Raw genomic sequence first — 22,531 nt, forward strand, 5'->3', positions numbered from 1 at the left:
TTAAGGATGGCGTCTAAGGGTCCTGATATTTCTTCAGTAAGAGTGCCGTGGCCAGATATGATGGGTCTCTGCCTGGGTTTCCTTGTTTATGTATCTTGGGAAGCATGTAGAAGGTCCCTGGGGTGGGTTTTGGGGGGGGGATGAGGTTGTAGAGTTTCTTTTGGAGTTGTTTGGGGAAGGATTTAATGATATCCTTGAATTACTGGGTAAATGGTTGTATGGGGTCTTATTTGAGTCCTTTGCAGTAAGTGGTGTAGTTATCACAGTTGAGGACTACGAAGGCACCCCCTTTGTCTGCTGATTTGATCTGGTGGTTGGATTTCAGTGACTATATAACTGCCCTCTCAGCAGTGGAGAAATTATTATGTTTGTTAAGGATTTCACAGTTCATTTTTTTTCCTGAAGCAATTCACATAATGATCAAGAGTGTGGTCTCAACCGCTGTGGGGTGTCCAGTCAGATTATTCTTTGTTCTCATGACTCTCAGTGGGAACATGGCAATTCTGGGTGGTATCGTCATTGTTGCAAAAGAATTATTTTGGTGGAGTTGGTGGAAGAATTCTTGTGGTTCTCCATATGTTAGGATGGTATCAGGTTCTGCGAGGGGGCAGAAGTTCAGTACCTTAGAGAGTACAGATAATTCACCTTCGGTTATGGGTATTCTTGATAAATTGGTGATGTTGGAATGTTGTATGGTGTCCATTTGGTAGGCCCCAGTGTCACCGTTTCTCCTAGAGGTGGTGTTCTGTGGGTTGGGAAGTGGTTGTTGGTTCCACTTTTTGTTTTTATGAGAGATAATTTACTTCAACACAGAAATAAAACACTCCAACTGCACAGATCTAGTTGTCACCTACCACCCCACACTGGAACCATACAGGGTACCATTAAACAATTACAACCCATAGTCGTTGGGGACCACATCCTCAAAGAAAGATTTCCTGAACACCCTCTTCTGGCCTTCAAACAACTCTCCAGGCTCAGCAGCAGAAGCAAGCTCCTCATAGACCAGGACACATCAACTCAAAACAGCACCAGACCTTGTCAGAACAGATGCAAAACCCGCAGACATATCTCCACTGCTACAATGACCCACACCCTCCACAACACATCTTTCAAGATCCATGGATCCCACACATAACATGTAGTGTACCTCATCCAGTGCACTATATGCCCCAATGACAACTATGTGGGTGAAACCAGATAATCACTGTGCTCTTGAATAAGATCATACACAAAAATGACAAAAGACAAAAATACTGTATTACCTGTAGGTGAACACTTCTTACAAAGTGATTACCTCTACATCTGAACTATCAGCCCTCATCCTCAAAGGAAACCTGCACAACATGTTCAAAAGACAAGCCTGGGAGCTTAAATTCATAACTTTGCTAGACACTAAAGATCATGGATTGCACAGACACACTGGAATTATGCCTTATTACAACAATCCATAACCCACTAATCCTGCCCCCCAGTTTTTTTTTTCCCTTCCTTTCCCCCTAATGACTGAAGAGCGGTTAACTGGCAACTTAATCTTGAATGGTCCCTTGAAATGTGTTAACTACTTATTCTAAACAATCTGTTCCACCTTGTATTTATGTAAGGGGACGGTTGCCCCCTTACTAACATTCAGTGGGGGTGTTTTAGTTGCTAGCTCCCAGTACTAAAAAGGGGGAAGGGTCAATGGGGAATCAGGACCCTGAGACTGACAGCCCCCAGGAACAATGGGGAGAGGCCAATGCTCCAGGTCAGCCTGAATGACAGGGCGAGCAGGCTAATCAGGGAGTCAGGAGGCCAGGGAGGTCCCGTCCTCTGTGTGAGCTGGAATTGCCTGGGGTCAGACAGAGTGGGGCCGAGCTAAGGAGAAAGCAGGGGCCGAAGCTGAGCTGGGGAGCAGAGCTGTGCCAGATCCAGAGGGACCAGAAAAGCAGCCCAGAGAGAGCAGACCCTGTGCTGGGAGCAGAGCTGCAGTAACCAGAGCCAGAGGGGCCAGAAAAGCAGCCCAGGAAGCAGGTCAGTGCTGGGAGCAGAGTCACAGAAGCAGCCTGCAGAGCAGACCTGTCCTGGGAGCAGAGCTGCAGCAACCAGAGGCAGAGGGGCCAGAGAAGCAGCCCAGGGAGCTGGAGGCAGAGCAGCAGCAGCAGTGCAGAGACCGAGTGGTGCAGCTGGGGCTGGAGCAGTCCGGAGCTGGGTGCGGTGAGCAGCTAGAGAGAGCGAGGGGGACCCTGGGCAGCGGGCCCAGCACAGGGAGACGCCTCAGCCAAGGGGCTCTGCAGGCCAGGCTTTGATCGTAACCCCAACAGGGCGGGGGCGACACTGGGAAGAAGGGTCCTACCACTTAGAGCCTGAGAGCGTGTGGCCACCACCAGAGCAAGTGTCCAACCCCCAGCATCCCTGCAGCACAGCCAGGGCCTGAGAAGAAGGCCTGGGACTTACAAGGAACAGACTGTGAACTGCCCGGACGTTCCAGAGACACTGTTTGTGATGTTCCCTGCCACAGGGTGAGGTGATGTGTTTCCTTTAACCTTTCCCATTATTCCTTATTCTTTTTAAAATTGTTGATTAAATAACTTGCATTTGCTTTAACTTGTATGTAATGGTCAGTGGGTCAGAGAAGTGCCCAGTGCAGAGAGAGTACCCCGGAGTGGGGACACCATAGCCCCTGTCCTAGGTGACCACAGCAGGGTTGGGGGTCGAGCCCCCCAGGAATCCTGGGCCCAGCCTTGTTGGGTTACAAGGACTCTGCCAGACAGGAGAGTGGAAGGGGAGTCCTCAAGGGCAGGGAGGCCACTGGGTAAAGGAAGTGGGAGCGAGGACTCAGATCCTTTCGCTAGCCCACTTCACTGGGGTAGGGCAGAAACCAGGAAAGTTCCCCACAAGAGCGGGACTGTTCCCCTCCTTACATTTAGCTGTGACACTGAGTACATTTCCCAGACCTGAAGAAGAGCTCTGTGAGGCCCAAAAGCTTGTCTCTCTCACCAACAAAATTTGTCCAATAAAAGATATTACCTCACCCACCTTGTGTCTCAGATATAAATGTTGATGTTAATATAATGGCAAACTTACTATGTAAATACTCAGAAGTCAAGGGTGCAGATTCTGGATCCACTCCAGCCTCTTTGCACTGCACCCCAGCATAAAATGGCCAGAAAGATATTGTAGCAGGCAATATGAGGATCAAGGGTGATCCTCTTGAGATGAAGAGCCTACATAGCACACATAGGGCACTCTGTTTGCTGAGGTCAATCTGGGGGAAAAGGAGTGGCCTGGGGCGTCACCATGCCCTAGTGATCCCCAGCAGCATTATCAGTCCCTTGGGGTTGTCATCAGCTTGGGTACATTCGAGTAACCCTTGAGCTGCTCTGTCTCATACCAGAGAAATTAGTTGGTATGCAGTAGGCCCAAGGTCAGGTGAGCACAAAGATGGCTTGGTGTCACTTTTGTGACCACTTCCTGAGTTGCTCTGTGTGCTCCTTACCCACAGCCAGGCTCTGGGCCAGGCAATCCAAAAGTTAAGGTTCTTATAACATATTTTACAAATTATATTGTTAAATACAAAATTTAATACACAATGGGCCCAGTTTTATCTTAACAGACATGATATCTTGTAAACACAGAACTACCATTGACTTCAATGGAAACCACAACTAGCTTTATCTCTGGGTGAAACCAGTTACTGCCAGTGCAATCAAAACCTTGGGCCTAATTCGCTCTTTGGCAGCATGTGCATGACTCTCTGTGAGACCTATAGGAGAGGCATGCGTACAGATGAGAGTGCAATCTGGATCACTCTTTTTCACTTCCTCATTCCTGAGTACTGAAAAAGAGAACTTCACCATCCTAAGAACATATGCTTTTCTATTTAACAGCAAATACAAATGATTGTCAAAACATCCCTGTGTTAGGGCATGGGAGGAAATGAGTAATTCAAATTTTAAAGCTCACGAAAGCTTATGCTCAAATAAATTGGTTCGTCTCTAAGGTGCCACAAATACTCCTTTTCTTTTTTCAAATTTTAAAATGTCTAATACAGGTGTCTTTTGAGAACATCTCATTTATATTTTCTTCTAAGTATTATGGCTCACATCTTTAGAAATGCTTTTGCAAAAGAACAAGTGCACATTTGCCCACTTCCAACTTAGGCATGTAATGGGTATGTGCTGATTGGGATACAGGCCTAAGTCAGTTATGTATTAATGTGTGTTTGCTTTATTGTGTGTACACTTTTTGACCATTTATACACATTGGCTACATGGTTATTTCCCCAGACTGCCCCTCGTTGTTAAGTTTTACCTCACTCTGTGCTAAGGAACAAGACAAGCAGAGCTAAATCTCAGATAGCCTCAGAAACTCACAAATCCTCTGAATGGAGCGGATGGGCCGGGAGGGCCTGGAAGTCCTGGTGGTCCTGGCAGTCCCACACCGGGCTCACCCTAGAAGAAGAACAAATATGAAGCAGTGAATATTTCAGACCACATTTTAGCATGTTTCATGACACTGTGTTAGCTTGGTTTGCCGTAGCTAGCTTCCTTAGACCTAACTGTATTTTTCAAGTTTATAGAAACAAAAACTAACACAAGACTATTGTTTAAATGCTAGAAAGGGATGTGAGATGTATTAATTTGTGAAATAAACTCCCAAGAGAAATGATCATTAGGGTAAAGTAAAACTACTAAGACTGAACAAAGCACTTGGCAATGTACTCTAGGAAACAACCCTGCATTGGCAGAGAGAGGATGTCATGAAAGGTCTTTTCCAACTCTAGCTTCTCAAACAAATTTACAATTGTATTAGCAGTGCCAATTGTGAGACAGGGGTTTAATTCTTTATCAAAAGTATATTTTAGCATCAATTTCATTCTTTATGCATATCATATGCAAAAAGGGGAGATACCTCCCTTCTCAACATTACTACTCTCCTCCACAGCCTTTCCAAAATTACAGTCTTGTGATTTACCTAATGTACTTTTTCCCACTGCCCACACAGCTAAAGCTCCTGTTCAGGCCCTTACCATTTCCCCTCCTGACTACTATAACCTGCTCCTCTCTGGCCTTGCTAACACGCACCTCACCCTTACCTGAAGTCCATTCAAAGTACAGCTGCTAAGATGCTCTTCCTGGCCTGTTATGATCATACCAGAACCTCCATCCCTCCACTAGCTCCCCCTTCTTCACAGCTTCTACTACAAATTGAAAGCCTTTCATAATTTATCTTTCCCTGCTTCTCCACTCTTGCCTTGTATGTCACAGAAGTGAGCAGGATTTGGCCCTTGGATTATGAATTCTTTGGGGAGAAGAATGTGTCTTTATCGGTGTTTGAAAAACATCATGTTATAATAACTGAAAATTACACAGTCCAGATTCAAGCAATCAATTTAAATGTTAAGAATACTTGAGGTACAGTTTTTTAGGCCAAATATTAGCTCTCCATTTATGTCAGTTATAGGAGTCTTACACACCCCTTATTTGTGACTGCAGGTAATATACACTTGCCTTTCACTGGTGTCTATGTACTACGTGGACTGACACATTGAAAATGCTGAGATGGAGGAATGTGAAATATTCACTTTGAACCTCATATTCACTTAGGGTATGTCTACACTACGAAATTAAGTCTAATTTATAGAAGTCGGTTTTTTAGAAATCGGTTTTATATATTCGAGTGTGTGTGTCCCCACAGAAAATGCTCTAAAGTGCATTAAGTGCATTAACTCGGCGGAGCGCTTCCACAGTACCGAGGCAAGCGTCGACTTCCGGAGCGTTGCACTGTGGGTAGCTATCCCACAGTTCCCGCAGTCTCCGCTGCCCATTGGAATTCTGGGTTGAGATCCCAATGCCTGATGGGGCTAAAACATTGTCGCGGGTGGTTCTGGGTACATATCGTCAGCCCCCCGTTCCCTCCCTCCCCCCCCCGTGAAAGCAAGGGCAGACAATCATTTCGCGCCTTTTTTCCTGAGTTACCTGTGCAGACGCCATACCACAGCAAGCATGGAGCCCGCTCAGCTCACTTTGGCAATTAGGAGCACATTAACCACCACACGCATTATTCAGCAGTATATGCAGCACCAGAACATGGCAACGCGATACCGGGCGAGGAGGCGACGTCAGCGCGGTCCCGTGAGCGATCAGGACATGGACACAGATTTCTCTGAAAGCATGGGCCCTGACAATGCATGCATCATGGTGCTAATGGGGCAGGTTCATGCTGTGGAACGCCGATTCTGGACTCGGGAAACAAGCACAGACTGGTGGGACCTCATAGTGTTGCAGGTCTGGGACGATTCCCAGTGGCTGCGAAACTTTCGCATGCGTAGGGGCACTTTCATGGAACTTTGTGACTTGCTTTCCCCTGCCCTGAAGCGCATGAATACCAAGATGAGAGCAGCCCTCACAGTTGAGAAGCGAGTGGCGATAGCCCTGTGGAAGCTTGCAACGCCAGACAGCTACCGGTCAGTTGGGAATCAATTTGGAGTGGGCAAATCTACTGTGGGGGCTGCTGTGATGCAAGTAGCCCACGCAATCAAAGATCTGCTGATATCAAGGGTAGTGACCCTGGGAAATGTGCAGGTCATAGTGGATGGCTTTGCTGCAATGGGATTCCCTAACTGTGGTGGGGCTGTAGACGGAACCCATATCCCTATCTTGGCACCGGAGCACCAAGCCGCCGAGTACATAAACCGCAAGGGGTACTTTTCGATAGTGCTGCAAGCTCTGGTGGATCACAAGGGACGTTTCACCAACATCAACGTGGGATGGCCGGGAAAGGTGCATGATGCTCGCATCTTCAGGAACTCTGGTCTGTTTCAAAAGCTGCAGGAAGGGACTTTATTCCCAGACCAGAAAATAACTGTTGGGGATGTTGAAATGCCTATATGTATCCTTGGGGACCCAGCCTACCCCTTAATGCCATGGCTCATGAAGCCATACACAGGCAGCCTGGACAGTGGTCAGGAGCTGTTCAACTACAGGCTGAGCAAGTGCAGAATGGTGGTAGAATGTGCATTTGGACGTTTAAAGGCGCGCTGGCGCAGTTTACTGACTCGCTTAGACCTCAGCGAAACCAATATTCCCACTGTTATTACTGCTTGCTGTGTGCTCCACAATATCTGTGAGAGTAAGGGGGAAACGTTTATGGCGGGGTGGGAGGTTGAGGCAAATCGCCTAGCTGCTGGTTACGCGCAGCCAGACACCAGGGCGGTTAGAAGAGCACAGGAGGGCGCGGTACGCATCAGAGAAGCTTTGAAAACCAGTTTCATGACTGGCCAGGCTACGGTGTGAAAGTTCTGTTTGTTTCTCCTTGATGAACCCCCCCGCCCCTTGGTTCACTCTACTTCCCTGTAAGCTAACCACCCTCCCCTCCTCCCTTTAATCATTGCTTGCAGAGCCAATAAAGTCATTGCTGCTTCACAGTCATGCATTCGTTATTCATTCATCACACAAATAGGGGGATGACTACCAAGGTATCCCAGGAGGGGTGGTGGAGGAGGGAAGGAAAATGCCACACAGCACTTTAAGCACAGCACTTTAAAAGTTTACAACTTTAAAATTTATTGAATGACAGCCTTCTTTTTTTTGGGCAATCCTCTGTGGTGGAGTGGCTGGTTGGCCGGAGGCCCCCCCACCGCGTTCTTGGGCGTCTGGGTGTGGAGGCTATGGAACTTGGGGAGGAGGGCAGTTGGTTACAGAGGGGCTGCAGTGGCAGTCTGTGCTCCAGCTGCCTTTGCTGCAGCTCAGCCATACACTGGAGCATACTGGTTTGGTCCTGCAGCAGCCTCAGCATTGAATCCTGCCTCCTCTCATCACGCTGCCGCCACCTTTGAGCTTCAGCCCTGTCTTCAGCCCGCCACTTACTCTCTTCAGCCCGCCACTTACTCTCTTCAGCCCGCCACCTCTCCTCCGGGTCATTTTGTGCTTTCCTGCACTCTGACATTATTTGCCTCCACGCATTCGTCTGTGCACTGTCAGTGTGGGAGGACAGCATGAGCTCGGAGAACATTTCATCGCGAGTGCGTTTTTTTTTCTTTCTAAGCTTCACTTGTCTCTGGGAAGGAGAAGATCCTGTGATCATTGAAACACATGCAGCTGGTGGAGAAAAAAAAAGGGACAGCGGTATTTAAAAAGACACATTTTATAAAACAGTCGCTACACTCTTTCAGGATAAACCTTGCTGTTAACATTACATACATAGCACATGTGCTTTCGTTACAAGGTCGCATTTTGCCTCCTCCCACCGCGTGAACGGATTTTGGTTGAATGCCAGCAAACATACACTGCAATGCTTTGTTCTACAGTGATTCCCGAGTACGTGTTACTGGCCTGGAGTGGTAAAGTGTCCTACCATGAAGGACGAAATAAGGCTGCCCTCCCCAGAAACCTTTTGCAAAGGCAGAACCGCAAATGCCAGAGCAAAGTAATCCTTTCACATGCTTGCTTTTAAACCATGTATAGCATTTTAAAAGGTACACTCACCAGAGGTCCCTTCTCCGCCTGCTGAGTCCAGGAGGCAGCCTTGGGTGGGTTCGGGGGGTACTGGCTCCAGGTCTAGGGTGAGAAACAGTTCCTGGCTGTCGGGAAAACCGGTTTCTCCGCTTGCTTGCTGTGAGCTATCTACAACCTCCTCATCATCATCTTCTTCGTCCCCAAAACCTACTTCCGTATTGCCTCCATCTCCATTGAAGGAGTCAAACAACACGGCTGGGGTAGTGGTGGCTGAACCCCCTAAAATGGCATGCAGCTCATCATAGAAGCGGCATGTTTGGGGCTCTGACCCAGAGCGGCTGTTCGCCTCTCTGGTTTTCTGGTAGGCTTGCCTCAGCTCCTTCAGTTTCACGCGGCACTGCTTCGGGTCCCTGTTATGGCCTCTGTCCTTCATGCCCTGGGAGATTTTCAGAAAGGTTTTGGCATTTCGAAAACTGGAACGGAGTTCTGATAGCACGGATTCCTCTCCCCAAACAGCGATCAGATCCCGTACCTCCCGTTCGGTCCATGCTGGAGCTCTTTTGCGATTCTGGGACTCCATCATGGTCACCTGTGCTGATGAGCTCTGCATGGTCACCTGCAGCTTGCCACGCTGGCCAAACAGGAAATGAGATTCAAAAGTTCGCGGTTCTTTTCCTGTCTACCTGGCCAGTGCATCTGAGTTGAGAGTGCTGTCCAGAGCGGTCCTAATGGAGCACTCTGGGATAGCTCCCGGAGGCCAATACCATCGAATTGTGTCCACAGTACCCCAAATTCGAGCCGGCAACGTCGATTTAAGCGCTAATCCATTGTCAGGGGTGGAGTAAGGAAATCGATTTTAAGAGCCCTTTAAGTCGAAATAAAGGGCTTCATTGTGTGGACGGGTGCAGGTTTACATCGATTTTACGCTGCTAAATTCGACCTAAAGTCCTAGTGTAGACCAGGGCTTTAACTGTGCTTGGCTTTGAAATTTGTTGCATTCATGAACCCAAACCTACGGTCCCTAAAAGCGCAAGTGCATGGGTTGAGGTTCCCATACGAGTTTGGCCTTGCTATCTACTGGTTATTGCTGATGTGTGTGTAAGTGTAAGGGAAGCTGATGGTCTGTCACCCTCTTTCTCCGCTCCTGGGAGGTCCATCTCAACGTCTAATAATAATAAAACCAGGGCCGTCCTTAGGATTTATGCGGTATTACTAAACTGCTGCCCCTATGCCCGACAGCAGCCCGGCCTTGCAGCCTGGGGTGGGGTGGGGTCGGGAGGATGGACAAGGCAGAAAAGGATACCGAGCCCCCCAGCCCACCTCACGGCAGCAGAGAGTTACAGTTCCCCGCAGAGACCACGCATACCCTCTCCCTCACACAGAATGTGCGGCGCAGACATATTCGGCTCTGTGAATATGGCCCCTGCCTAAGGAGACTGCAGCACGTGCTGGGTGTTCGGGAGCCGACCTGCTCTTACCTGCATGATGGGTGGTGGGTGAAGCTGCCGCTTGGGAAGGCTAGTTCCCTAGCCCACCTCTTCTCCCTGTGGCCCTGCCCATACTCCACCCCAGCTCTGCCCCTGGCCCCGCCCCCACTCTGCCCAGGCCCCACCCCCACCCCACTGTCTCCCTCCTCTCTTCTCTCCCACTCCCTGATCACACCCTTCCAGCCAAATCCCTGAACCCAAATGAAGCAAATGACATTTGAAAAAAACACTCTTCTGCAATTTCTTCCTTAAGAAAATGGAGCATGTTTTCCACCGCATGCCAGAAGGTGAAGACTGAACATGCAGATAGTACCTAATTAAAAGCACTAAACTTGGGAATAAAAAATGTCAGTCACAGTTTTTTTGATATACCCTGAAGTTTGTCAGAGATTTATTTGCAAAAACTTTGTAGTAAGGGCAAGTCAGCAGTCCTGCTGAATACAACATTAAATATTAGGGAATACATGATGCAGCTCTTCTCTGTTTTACATTTTCTTAATCAGTATTTCTAAACTGATTTTATATTTTAAATGTACTCTTAAGCCTTAATAAAGTAATCATTCCAGATTACTACGTATTTAATTCACTGAAACAAAGATATTATTTTAAATTAATCAGTCACAGAGGTTTAGTGTGTTCATAACAATGTTCACTGCTTTTAGAAAAAAAATTATTTTGTGCGATCTCCATAACAATAGACATATTTATGAAATTTCATCAACTTTAAAACATATGTTTCCGAAGATTTTAGGCATAACAGAGGATTTTGTATCTTACTAAAGTAGCTGTAGCTCACTAAAGCTTATGTTTAAATAAATTGGTTAGTCTCTAAGGTGCCACAAGTACTCCTTTTCTTTTTGTGAATACAGACTAACACGGCTACTACTCTGAAACCTCTTGAAACTAGTTAATCAAATAGTCAGAAGTAAAGAAAGGGAAACTTGTTTGTCCAGCTATCTGGCAGGAAAGGGGTGTTGTCCCTTTAAGGGCTGTCTTCAACAGGGAGGTGAAGGGACAAAGGGATGGACAGAAAGGACAAGACGACTTTGGAAGCAAGTTTTTTGTACTATAGTAATTAAAATTAAAATGTGTATTTTAGATAAGAGTGGTCTTTTGAAGGATTTATTTAAAAAGCTATATGTCTGAAGATCCAAGCATTTAAGGCTAAAGATGAATACTCAGATTGTGCATCTAAAAATCTATGCAAGTGATTTTATAATCTTCAGCAACACACTAATGAAATATTTTTAAAGCAAATTTTAAACTAAGGTCCTGTAGACTAACATGTTCTGAGTAAATATTACAGTAATGCACAACTGTTTTTGTCAGTAAATTCAGAAACTAACAGTATATATCTGGGGTTGGCAAATGCCTGTTAAATGGCTTCATTACCACTTGAACGGCTCTTTAACAGTTTCAGTGTTGTGCAAATAGGTTGGAAGGCTTTTTCCACTTCTAAGTGACTAGATCCCCTACAGAGGAAGACTCACCAGGCTGCAGCAGCTAGCTGTGGGAGCCTGCAGGAAGGGTCAGAACAGGATAGGAAGAGGGAGGTTGGTGGACAGTAAGACCCAGAGGTGCCCCAAATTTTTGGGTGCCCTATGCAGCTGCATATGACTGAGGAACGGCCCTGAATAAAAGCTTGCTCTTATCTAGCCTTTTCATCAGTAAATCTCAAAGTGCTTTACAAAGAAGGTTAGTATCATTATCCCGCATTTGATAGATGGGAAAATGTAGGCTCAGCGTGGGAAAAGTGACTTTCGAAGGACACCCAGCAGACCAGTGGCCAAGCTGGGAATAGACACCCAGGTCTTCTGAGTCCCAAAATCCAGTGCTCCTGCCTACTAGGCCACACTGCCTTTTGTGAGATAATAAGTGTATGCGCCCACTTCTCTCTGTGAGTTTTTTGTGGGGGCTATATCATATCTGATATGTTCAATAAGGATAAGTGCAGGGTCCTGCACTTAGGACGGAAGAACCCAATGCACAGCTACAGACTAGGGACCGAATGGCTAGGCAGCAGTTCTGCGGAAAAGGACCTAGGGGTGACAGTGGACGAGAAGCTGGATATGAGTCAGCAGTGTGCCCTTGTTGCCAAGAAGGCCAATGGCATTTTGGGATGTATAAGTAGGGGCATAGCGAGCAGATCGAGGGACGTGATCGTCCCCCTCTATTCGACATTGGTGAGGCCTCATCTGGAGTACTGTGTCCAGTTTTGGGCCCCACACTACAAGAAGGATGTGGATAAATTGGAGAGAGTCCAGCGAAGGGCATCAAAAAATATTAGGGGTCTGGAACACATGACTTATGAGGAGAGGCTGAGGGAACTGGGATTGTTTAGTCTGCAGAAGAGAAGAATGAGGGGGGATTTGATAGCTGCTTTCAACTACCTGAGAGGTGGTTCCAGAGAGGATGGTTCTAGACTATTCTCAGTGGTAGAAGAGGACAGGACAAGGAGTAAGGGTCTCAAGTTGCAGTGGGGGAGGTTTAGGTTGGATATTAGGAAAAACTTTTTCACTAGGAAGGTGGTGAAACACTGGAATGCGTTACCTAGGGAGGTGGTAGAATCTCCTTCCTTAGAAGTTTTTAAGGTCAGGCTTGACAAAGCCCTGGCTGGGATGATTTAATTGGGGATTGGTCCTGCTTTGAGCAGGGGGTTGGACTAGATGACCTCCTGAGGTCCCTTCCAACCCTGATATTCTATGATTCTATGTGCCGCTGCCCACCCATTCTGACTCGATGGGGCTGCAGGATGTGATCTGCCTTCATATTCTGTAGCAGAAGTAGGAAAAATGCTCCTACTGTCAGCAAGCGTTCTTCAAGAAGCAAACAGCAGTTAGATGCCCCATAATCTCAGACAGCCAAGCCCTAGTGTTCTGTGCTTTTCTTTAATTATTCTGAATCGTCATCTGGAATTGCATCTCCCTCTGCTCCCATTTCTATTGTGAACTTAGCTATGTTTTTATTAATTAGGAGAATCATATGTCAGGAATCAGAATTTCAACTGCATCACAGTCACAACAAAGCAAAGAGGTTGGCCGTTTTTGACCTGTCACTAAATGCATTTATTCATTTGTTTCTTTGCTTCTACACAGTTTTGTCAAGTGGTTTCTATAGGGATACTCTTCAAATGTTCTTTCCCATATACACCTTTCATTTCTTTTTACCATATTCATATCCATAGTGCCAGCATTTAATTAGTTTGGGGCTATTCTCATTGTTTGCAGCCATGCACTCTTACAGCTCCTGTTTATTTGCTCTGATGCCATATGCTCTTTTTAAACAGAGGTTACAGTATTAGCACGAGCCAATGTTTGTATTTGGTTTTGTGCAGTTTTTACCACTGTACAACCATTAGGGGTGGGCAACTCCCCACCCCCACAAATTCTCAAATCTGGAACAGAGTTCTATATAGGAGCCTACTATTTGTAAGCATTTCTGAAGTGCCTCTCACAGCTTTATCTATTCACTGCCCAAAGGTTACAAAACCAATTGATAACCCACCAGCAGGGCAGTCAATTCTCCAACCTGCTCTAGGATGCAGCAATTCCTGGCTTCCCGTTCTACAACAATGGCAGCAAAGAGACTTGCCGATAGACTTGCCAATAGATCCCGCAGCCTGTACTCACCTGTACTTAAAAGCATACTCAGAAGCTAAGAGATGCTGACCACCGTCCTAGGCTACAGCTAGTCTTAGCAATTTTTGTGTAAACCAGGAAAACAATTTTTAGGCCATTCCTACCCCATAAACATCGTGGAAAGGAATCAGTCAATCATATCAATTTGGACAGGGCAGGGTTAGTGAGATGGTTTTTTGGTGCAACTTTTAAACTTAAAACTAACTCACTGCATATAAAAGGGAGTGGGAACAATCTCCTATCCTTCCAGCCTTTTGCTGCAGGTAGGGTGACTAGCTGCTTATGCTGGAGGCTGTACTTAGCTGCCAATATTAAAAAAAAAAAATTAAAATCCAAGGAGCAATTCTCCAGAAAAGGGTCTTAGGGCTTCTGGATGCTTTTCAGTATGTTCCGAGTATTTTTTGCACTTGTAAAACAATGCCTTATGAACATCAGCTAATTAACTAACATCCGCTAACACTTCTGTGAGGTTCTATGTGTAAGTATTATCCCTATGCTACGGATGGGAAACAAAGGCAGAAAAGTTAAGTATTTTGACTGAGGCTGTAGAACTAGTCAGGAATAGATGAAGGTATCCTTTTCTTTCAGATCTGTATTTAGACCACTACCTCTGCAGCTACTAAGATGTTCAGCTCTTATGGACAAAAGCCACAATGGCTACTCAGCAGCAGTCCCAACCAATGCAGTTGCAGTGCTGGATTAGTTTGCCCTTAGTTACGCATTACTCTCACTTGGAGCATACTGTAAACAGCCACAATGTGTGGTGTTTGATCTTAAAACAATCTACTACTGTATTTGTACCATTCTAACTAAAAACAGGATGACTGGCTTCAGGGTGAGTATCTACATCTGAATATTTGTATTGGGAATCACGGAAAGAACTGAAGATGGAATGTGTGTGATTAAAGCTAGTTTGCTGGAAACTCATGAATCAGCTTTCCAAGCTGAGAAGGATATATAGACTTGAGGTTTTCTGACACAGAATGTAAACGACCATTGTAAACAGGTGAAATTCACCCATCAGCAGAGGGGCTACAGAAGTTCCCCAGTGGAGAACCAGAAGAGCTCCTGCAGAGTGGCCATGCAGGGATCTTTGCATGTGGTGCAGCTGGGCCCTGCGCTAGCTCTGCATCAGCAAATATGGATGGCCCATTGTGTCCAGAATTACATGAATCCAATAGCCACAAACCACTGCATAGGAGATGGGTCAGGGTCACAGCCACTGTTCCAGCCCAGAAACTGATATGAGGTTGTGGAGTGGCTCCAGAGTTGTTCTGGGAGGTTGTGAGGGGAATTCTGTTCACCCCTACCTCCATGTACGCCCTTGCTCAAAGACCATTTTCTCAGGCTTTGTGCAACAGACAGTGGGTGAGGAGGGAGCAATGAATGTCACCCATTGTAACTATGTAATCATTGCCACCTCGTGGGGCCACTGAGGTCACCCATCTTTGTTCTGGTTCAGTGCTTCATAGCATGGTAGGTGCACCGTGACACAGGGGCATGTGCTGAAGGTGCCTCAGCTGCAAGGCCCTGTGGGCTCTAGCACCTAGTGGGTCCCAAAGAGTATTTCACCCAGAGCCTCCAAATACCACACTTCTGCAGGACACCCAGCTACCAGCTCCTCCCCAGCCATACTCCCAACAGTTTGGAGGCTTGCCCTTTCTGCAGCTCGCCTCTGCCCAGCCAGAGCAGGAGAGAGAGAGAGCGCCGCAGATTTGCCATTCAGCAGATTCATTCCATTGGCTTCTGCTGACCTGTGACTGCTCAGCAGCCGATTCAGCACATGGGAGTATTAAAGTATTTGGCTTTTGCCAACAGAGTTAGATTTAACTTGCAAGTGATAATTTGCCTGTCGGTATTTTGTCAGCTTCCAGCAATAGCAGGTCGAAACAAAAGCCTGAAGCAGAAAAGGTCTCTGCTCCAGCACACCGAGGTGGTCTGGGAGGAGGCGAAGAGATCTGCATTCACACAGATCCAGTGACTCCAGCATCCCCAACCTGGAGGGGCTGCAATTCTAGCTCCCAGACTGGAATAATGGCCACAGGGGGCAGAAGGGGGTACCAGGAGCTCTACACCCTGCTGTGCATTGTCAGGGGTGAATTTCATCTTTCTAAGTGCTCTGGACTCCACCTGAGTTGAGTCTGAATGTATTTCACATCAGGGATTTAGGAAGTTTGACTTGTTTTTGTAATTGTATCATGATCAATGGAATTGGAATCCAGGGACACCATGTTATTGAAGGGCAGGGTTGCCAACTTTCTAATCGCACAAAACCGAACACTCTAGCCCCTCCTCTTCCCCAAGGCCAAGCCCCCTGCCCCGCGGCCCTGCCCCCCACTCACTACATTCCCCCTCCCTCGGTGCCTCGCTCTCCCACACCTTCACTGGGCTGGGGCAGAGGGCTGGGGTGTGGGCTGGGGCTCTGGGCTGGGGCAGAAGGGTTGGGGTTTAGGAGGGGGTGAGGGCTCCGGGCTGGGGCCAGGGATGAGGGGTTTGGGGTGCAGGAAGAGGTTCCAGGCTGAGGCAGAGGGCTTAGGGTGTGGGAGGGGGCTCTGGGCTGGGGCCAGGGATGAGGGGTTTGCGGTGTAGGAGGGGGCTCCAGGTTTGCGGGGGCTTAGGGCTGGGGCAGAGGGTTGGGGATCAGGGTTGGGGCACGGGCTTACCTCTGGCAGCTCCTGGTCAGTGGCACAGTGGGGGTGGGGGGCAAAGGCAGGCTTCCTGCCTGTCCTGATTCCGCACTGCATCCTGGAAGTGGCCAGCAGGTCCGGCTCCTAGCCGGAGGTGTGGCAGGCAGCTCTGCAAGCTGCTCTCGCCCGCAGGCATTGCCCCCGCAGCTCCCATTGGACGCGGTTCCTGGCCAATAGGAGTGCAGAGCCAATGCTCAGGGTGGGGGCAGTGCGCAGAGCCCCCTGCCTAGGAGTCGGACCTGCTGGCCGCTTCCGGGGCGCAGCACAGTGCCCAGAGAGGTAGGGACTAGCCTGCCTTAGCTCCACAGCACCGCCAACTGGATTTTTAAATGGCCCCGTCGGTAGTGCTGACCGGAGCCGCCAGGGTCCCTTTTCGACCAGGTGTTCCCGTCAAAAACCGGACAATTGGTCACCCTATTGAAGGACACTACGAAAACAGGAAAGGTGGGGAGTTAGGCTGGAAGCAATGCAGCCACATGGACAAAGCAATGCACAGGATTTAATAAAGTTCCACTTGTTCAACTTAACCTGCATTCAGCTTCACACTTTGCTAATGAAACACTGACCAGTTAACATTAATGATTCATTTGTCCATTTGTCTAAATTGCTGGCTGAATTTTTCAAGTGGAATGCAGCAATTGATTCACCTGCACTAGCTACCCTCAGCTCAGCAGAGACAGGAGTAGTCACTTCAAAATGTGAACACTGATTTTGTCTACTCTGCAAGGCTAAAATACGACTGTACTCTAATCTCCTACATAGTTTATCTGGCAGAGTGTAGTCACAGTCACACATACAAGGCCCTTCATTTTTTGTTTAATATTTCTCAGAAAGGTATTGGTGTTTATTATGAAAAATTTAAAGTGGGTGAAAATTGGCACAAAATATTAACTTCTGGGTAAATATTGGAGGATCGGAGGAGAGAGAAAAGTAAGAGTATTGAAAGTAAAAGCAGTTTAATGCCCTGATTTACTTCATGAATAGTACATTAACAGTACAAACACATATGCGCGCGTATCTTCTACTATATTAACTTATTTGACAGCCTCATATTTACACGTGGACTAAAGTATGAACATAAACATATCTACCTAATGTAATGCACTGGGTTTTCTTAACATAATCAGTATTTTCATGTACTTGAGTATTCCAAAATTCAGGTGAAAATTAGTAACAGAACAGGAATTTTTTTGGTAGAAATCAGTAAAACCTGAAAAGGAAGGGCCTTGCACACATAACACTGCAATTTTTCCAACTGTGTCTTGTTTCTTTTACTAAGAGTTACACATTTATCTTCTCCAACTCTAACATATTCCTGTGAAAGCTTTACTATTTATATAAGCTATATTTATACATCTTCTGGCAAAATCCTTAGGGCTTTATTGTGACTTACCTTTGAATAGATGCATGGCGGGGGAAAAGGGTGTAAAAAATTCTTCTTGTTTTCTGTATTTTATTTCTTTTCAGAACATATCAAATTAACACAAAAGCAAAAGATGAATGGTAGCTAACCCAATTGGTTCTTAAACACTGATAGGACACGTACCTTTTCTCCTTTAAGGCCGTCCTCTCCCTTCAAACCTGGCAACCCCTGAAGTCCTCTTTCACCCTAAAAAGACATTTTTATTCAATATTTTCTTTCCATTAAAATATCATTCCTATAAATGATGGATATTTAGAAAACCAAAAAGTGCCCATAGGAAAGTTTCTATAGTCGATTTGGAAGGAAGCTAGAGTGTGAAAAGTTCTCATCTGATTTTTCCCATGTATCTGTGATTGATTAATATATTAGCAGACCTTTTATAGGACAGTAGAGGATTACCTGAACTCTTGGAATAGTTCTCTATTTATTCTGCATTTCCTCAATGTGATAATAGTAGGCAGATTCCAGGCTGACATTTTGTCTTCACCTGATCTAAATTATTCATTTCCAAAATGGACATTGGAAGGTCACCAGTTTCAATTTCACACCAAGGTAATGGGCAGTAGGGAAGAGGACAGTTGGATATTTTCCTGTGGAAATACTTAAGTAATATACTGCTGTAAGCTGCTATTCGAGGTGCCACACATCATGCCTCAACATGAGGTGCTGACTGCACTCATCTCCTACTGGAATCATTAGAGCCCCATCCTGCAAGATGCTGAGCACCCTCAATTTCCATTGAGTTCAATGGGTGCTAAGTGTCTCACGGAAACTATGTAGTACCTTGCAGTATTCTAATAGTACCTTGCAGTATTAGGCCTCAAGTTTCCTTTTAACCCTCAGGGTTCTAATAAATGTCAACTCCCAAACCCCAACTAACCCTCCTATCCCATGGTGTATTTTCCCCCCAGTACAATATGCAGATTCTGTGTTCCATATAAGGCTTGAGCCTTTGCTCATTGAAGTCTATAACAAAGTTCCCATTGATTTTAAGTGGTGCAGGATAAGGCTATCAAGTGCAATGAATTAGCCAGCTAACCTAAGATTCTGGAACAAAATCCAGAGGAAAATGAAGCTCAGATTTATGTTTATTTGTGACCTTTTTCTCCAAGGAATCTGGACAATGGTGTGTGTTAATCGTATCCACTGTCAGAGTCTAACCATGATAGCACTGTGCTAACTGTAAAGACCCGTGAACTAGATGCAGTAAGAATCAAATGTACGCACAGGATTTCATTTTTTCCTTTGTGATTAATACTGATTTCTCAGGTGATTAAATAGTTATGGCAAAATGCTTTTTACGCATTCAGGCCCCAACCCTGAAAACACTTGCACATGGGCTTTCCTGCACTACTGCGAATGGTACATTGATTTCAATGTGATTGATCATAGTAGCATAGTTGAGCGTGTGTGAAAGTATTAGCACGATAGGGGCCTAACTGCACACAGAAAAAATGGTTTCAGAACATAAGTAAAGCTGCAACAAGATTGCTAAAGGAGGAAATACGACTCTTTATACTACAGAGAACTATAAAAGAAAAACATATCCAAACATGCAGAGTGTTTAAAGTGTTGCTCCCGCAGAAATAAAATTCTTAATTACTTTATATAATTGAAGCATTTTCCACAGAACATTTTGTCATGGCTTTTGTTTAAAAAATGTGTTCTGCTTACAGTTAAAATGCTAAGAGCAAGAAAGCATAGTGCAAAGCTGAAAAGGTCAGCTTCTTCTGCTGGTACAGCTTTTCTAATGAGAAATCATTTCTCCGAAATATGAATTGACCTTGTGCAATAATAACTCGATTTCTTTGAGCATGGAGTATGAACAGAGATTTGTGGATAGATGAAGCATTTTGCTTGCCTGTCGGGCTGAATAATTAACTCCCTCACCACTGGATTATTTGTATTGACTATTATAAAAATGTGACCCTCCCCGAGGAGTGTTTACAAAGGGCAGGAACAGACAAAGTTTTTACCATTTGTGTGGGAGATTTCTGGAAGGAGACAGGGGTGCATAAGGTAGATGATATCCCCACCCAGATGGGAGGAAGTAGGGAAAATACAGCAAGAGGGTGGGGAGTGGGAAAATAGAAAAGTCATGTAGGTAGTGTAGCTGGAAGATGCATCACACTAGAGCATTGCAGAGGGCACATGGGTCACAGCAGCTGAGAAGAGAGTTGGGGGACTCTTGACTCTGGGAGAGTGGATAGAATGTGGCAGCTAGGAGAGAAGTCAGAGACCTGGGAGCACGGGAGAAAGCTGACAGAATGACACAGGTGAGAAGCCATTGGGGAACACCTGAGCATGGAAGAAGATCACACCAAACAACAGCAGATGAAAAATGCACTGGGACAATGTAATATGGGAGTGGGCAGGGTGGGTTTCAGGAGCTGGGAGGCAGGTTTGAGTCAGGGGAGGGAGGAGCAACAGGGCAATTGAAGAGGTGGGAAATGGGCAGAGGAGCAGTGGTGATCAGGAGTATGTGGTAGCTGTGGGCAGGGTGGAGCCAGGGAGTGAGGGCAGGTGGTGTGGGTCAGTTAATGTGACAGAGTTGAGGACATAGAGGAATGGGGGTGGGGAAGGCAGATGGAAGCTGTGGAGGAAGGATTGTACCAGCTGAGGTTAGGAATAGGAGATGGGGAAGCAGCTGGGAGTTGGGTGAGTGCAGTAGTTTAGGGCGGGTAATCAGATGTTGTTCTCACCTTGCTCTTAACACAGTACATACACTGAAAAGGGTCCAAGTATATCCTCTTCTTGGGGTTTCCTTTGTACTAACTTACATAGCAGCAAACAACTTCCTGCCAGAGCTTGGCTTCTCAAAGGGTTGGTCTATGCAGGGCTCCTCTCTTCTTCCTTCTAGTTCCCTCTCCCTTGAGAGAGCTCCTGTATAAACCTGGGTTGGAGCACAAAGTGCCCACCTGGTCTGGCAGCCAGCGTGAATCAGCAGGTGAGCCCTTCATCACTAGCTACACAAGATCCTATAGGCTGACACCTTATTAAGGCCTAGAAGAAAGGGACTGAAGGGAGAAGCAGCTGGGAAACTGAAGGCTGCAATGCATCCCTTTGTTTACATAATGGTTACAAACACAGCTTTACAGCCATAAGTCATGGTGAAGGAGTTAGTTCAAGCTATTTGCCAACCTTAAACAGTATTCACAAAACAGAAGAAAGACTCCAGGACTTCTGAAATCTATCACTTTAGAAATATGGTAATGTACATGTGAAACAGACCCGTGATCAGTCAAGGCTGGTCACCTGTCTGGTAGGGGTCTGTACCAAATGCCTGTGATGCACTTTGAAACATTACAGTCTTCTTGCTTTTTGTTATAACGTAGTGCAGCAGTTTACCAAAGCTGCCTCCTGAGAACAGGGTTGCAAAACAGCATTGTATAGCTTAAGATCAAACTTAGCTGAGTGTCAGTCTGGCAAAGACATGCTAGGTTTCTCTCTCTTCAATGAACTAAAATATGCATGGAAAAGGTACTTACTGGCAAGCCATCTTTACCAGAAATGCCCTAAAAGAAAACACCCATTTTAGAAAGGTACATAGAACATGTATAAAGTAGAAGAAGGGGGATAAAAACAAGTAACTGCATCTTAATGGCCAGCATTTCATGCTGTGACAAAATATCAAAACAGAATTGGGATCTGTATTGTGTTACCACGTGCACTATTTTGTATACGTATTTAATTGGGGGCATGTATTTGTGATCAAGGAGAGCGTGAAGTATAACACACTCTGTGTATCCAGAAGCTGCAGCCTACAGGGGATACATAAACCATGCTTCTTGGGAGCTACACAACCTGTCCATCCAACATTTCTCAAAATGCAAGTGCCATCCTTGAGGAGCTTGGCTGATGCCTCAGCAGTTGTGCTGTTTTACACCTTTTGGGCTGGAATCGCCATGGTCAGGCACCTTGTAGAACCATTGACACATGTTCAAAGGACTACCATTTTGATGTGGTATGATTAGACACCCACTTTGACTACACAGGGTGCAAGGCAGTAGAGAATCAGCCCTTCACCCGTGTGTGATAAATGAATATTGGTCTCTCTAGATGATTTGTGTGGCTTCAACAGAGATGCAGTACTCACAGGTTCACCGTCTCGCCCAGGTTTTCCTAGGGGCCCAGGGGGTCCTTGAATCCCTGTCTGCATTTCTTCTAGTTCTGACTTTCCTCGTGGTCCTGGTGGCCCTCGTGGCCCTTGCTCTCCTTTTTCGCCTCTCTCACCTTTTTGACCCTAAGAATGTAAAATATACAATAATAGGTTTTATTATTTTCTTTCTGTTATTTTAACATATTGCCATTGTATCTACAGGCCTCACACCAGTTTGGGGCCCCATTGTGCTAGGCATTGTACAAACATATATTACAACCAACTCAGGGTATTAAACCTTGTTCTGACTAATCAAGATGAATTGATCATTCAACTAAAATGGGATGATTGCCTGGGTACAAGTGGTCATGACCTAATTTCACCAGTTATGTGCAGACAGAATATAGTCCCCAACCAGCAACATATACACTTGGTGCTTTAAAAAAGCCAGTTTCCCACACAAAACTGAGTGGGAGGAGAATTTAAACATAAAAATGTTAATAATAATGGGCAGTTATTTAAGAATGCTTTGTTAGGCACCCCAAAAAAATCCAACACCCTTGCCTCACCCCACACACAGTTCAGCGGTCATAAAATAAGGATTCTTTGGTTAAAAAAAAAAATCAACCAGGGAAGTGAAGTGAAGTGAAAGCAGTCATTACCACATATATGGAAAAAAGTAGGAAGCTGATAGTAATGAGTACAAATCAGCAGTTAATAAATACAGACAATTGATAAGGGAGCCTAAAGGCATCAATG

At 45.9% G+C, this 22,531-nt stretch overlaps 2 protein-coding genes across 7 annotated transcripts in view; both read right to left on the reverse strand.

Annotated features, from left to right (window-relative positions):
* The window catches only part of COL15A1 (collagen type XV alpha 1 chain), a 290,144-nt gene that overhangs the window by 132,058 nt on the left and 135,555 nt on the right, over window positions 1-22,531 (reverse strand). For all 6 annotated transcript variants that reach the window (XM_048839369.2, XM_075125516.1, XM_048839366.2 and 3 more), the window contains 4 exons: window positions 21,770-21,916; window positions 21,162-21,188; window positions 17,797-17,859; window positions 4,356-4,433 (listed from right to left, as the gene is read on the reverse strand). In XM_048839369.2, coding sequence (XP_048695326.2) covers window positions 4,356-4,433; window positions 17,797-17,859; window positions 21,162-21,188; window positions 21,770-21,916 — 315 coding nt within the window. The remainder of the gene's footprint in view (window positions 1-4,355; window positions 4,434-17,796; window positions 17,860-21,161; window positions 21,189-21,769; window positions 21,917-22,531) is intronic.
* On the reverse strand, window positions 7,462-9,250 carry LOC142071126 (uncharacterized). Its single transcript, XM_075125518.1, has 2 exons — window positions 8,469-9,250; window positions 7,462-8,081 (listed from the first exon to the last, which is right to left on the reverse strand). Exons 1-2 carry the CDS (start codon window positions 9,046-9,048, stop codon window positions 7,540-7,542), a joined length of 1,122 nt encoding a protein of 373 aa, XP_074981619.1. The 5' UTR covers window positions 9,049-9,250; the 3' UTR covers window positions 7,462-7,539.

The sequence above is a fragment of the Caretta caretta genome, chromosome 2 (genome assembly GCF_965140235.1).
Source record: "Caretta caretta isolate rCarCar2 chromosome 2, rCarCar1.hap1, whole genome shotgun sequence".
Lineage (NCBI taxonomy): Eukaryota > Metazoa > Chordata > Testudines > Cheloniidae > Caretta > Caretta caretta.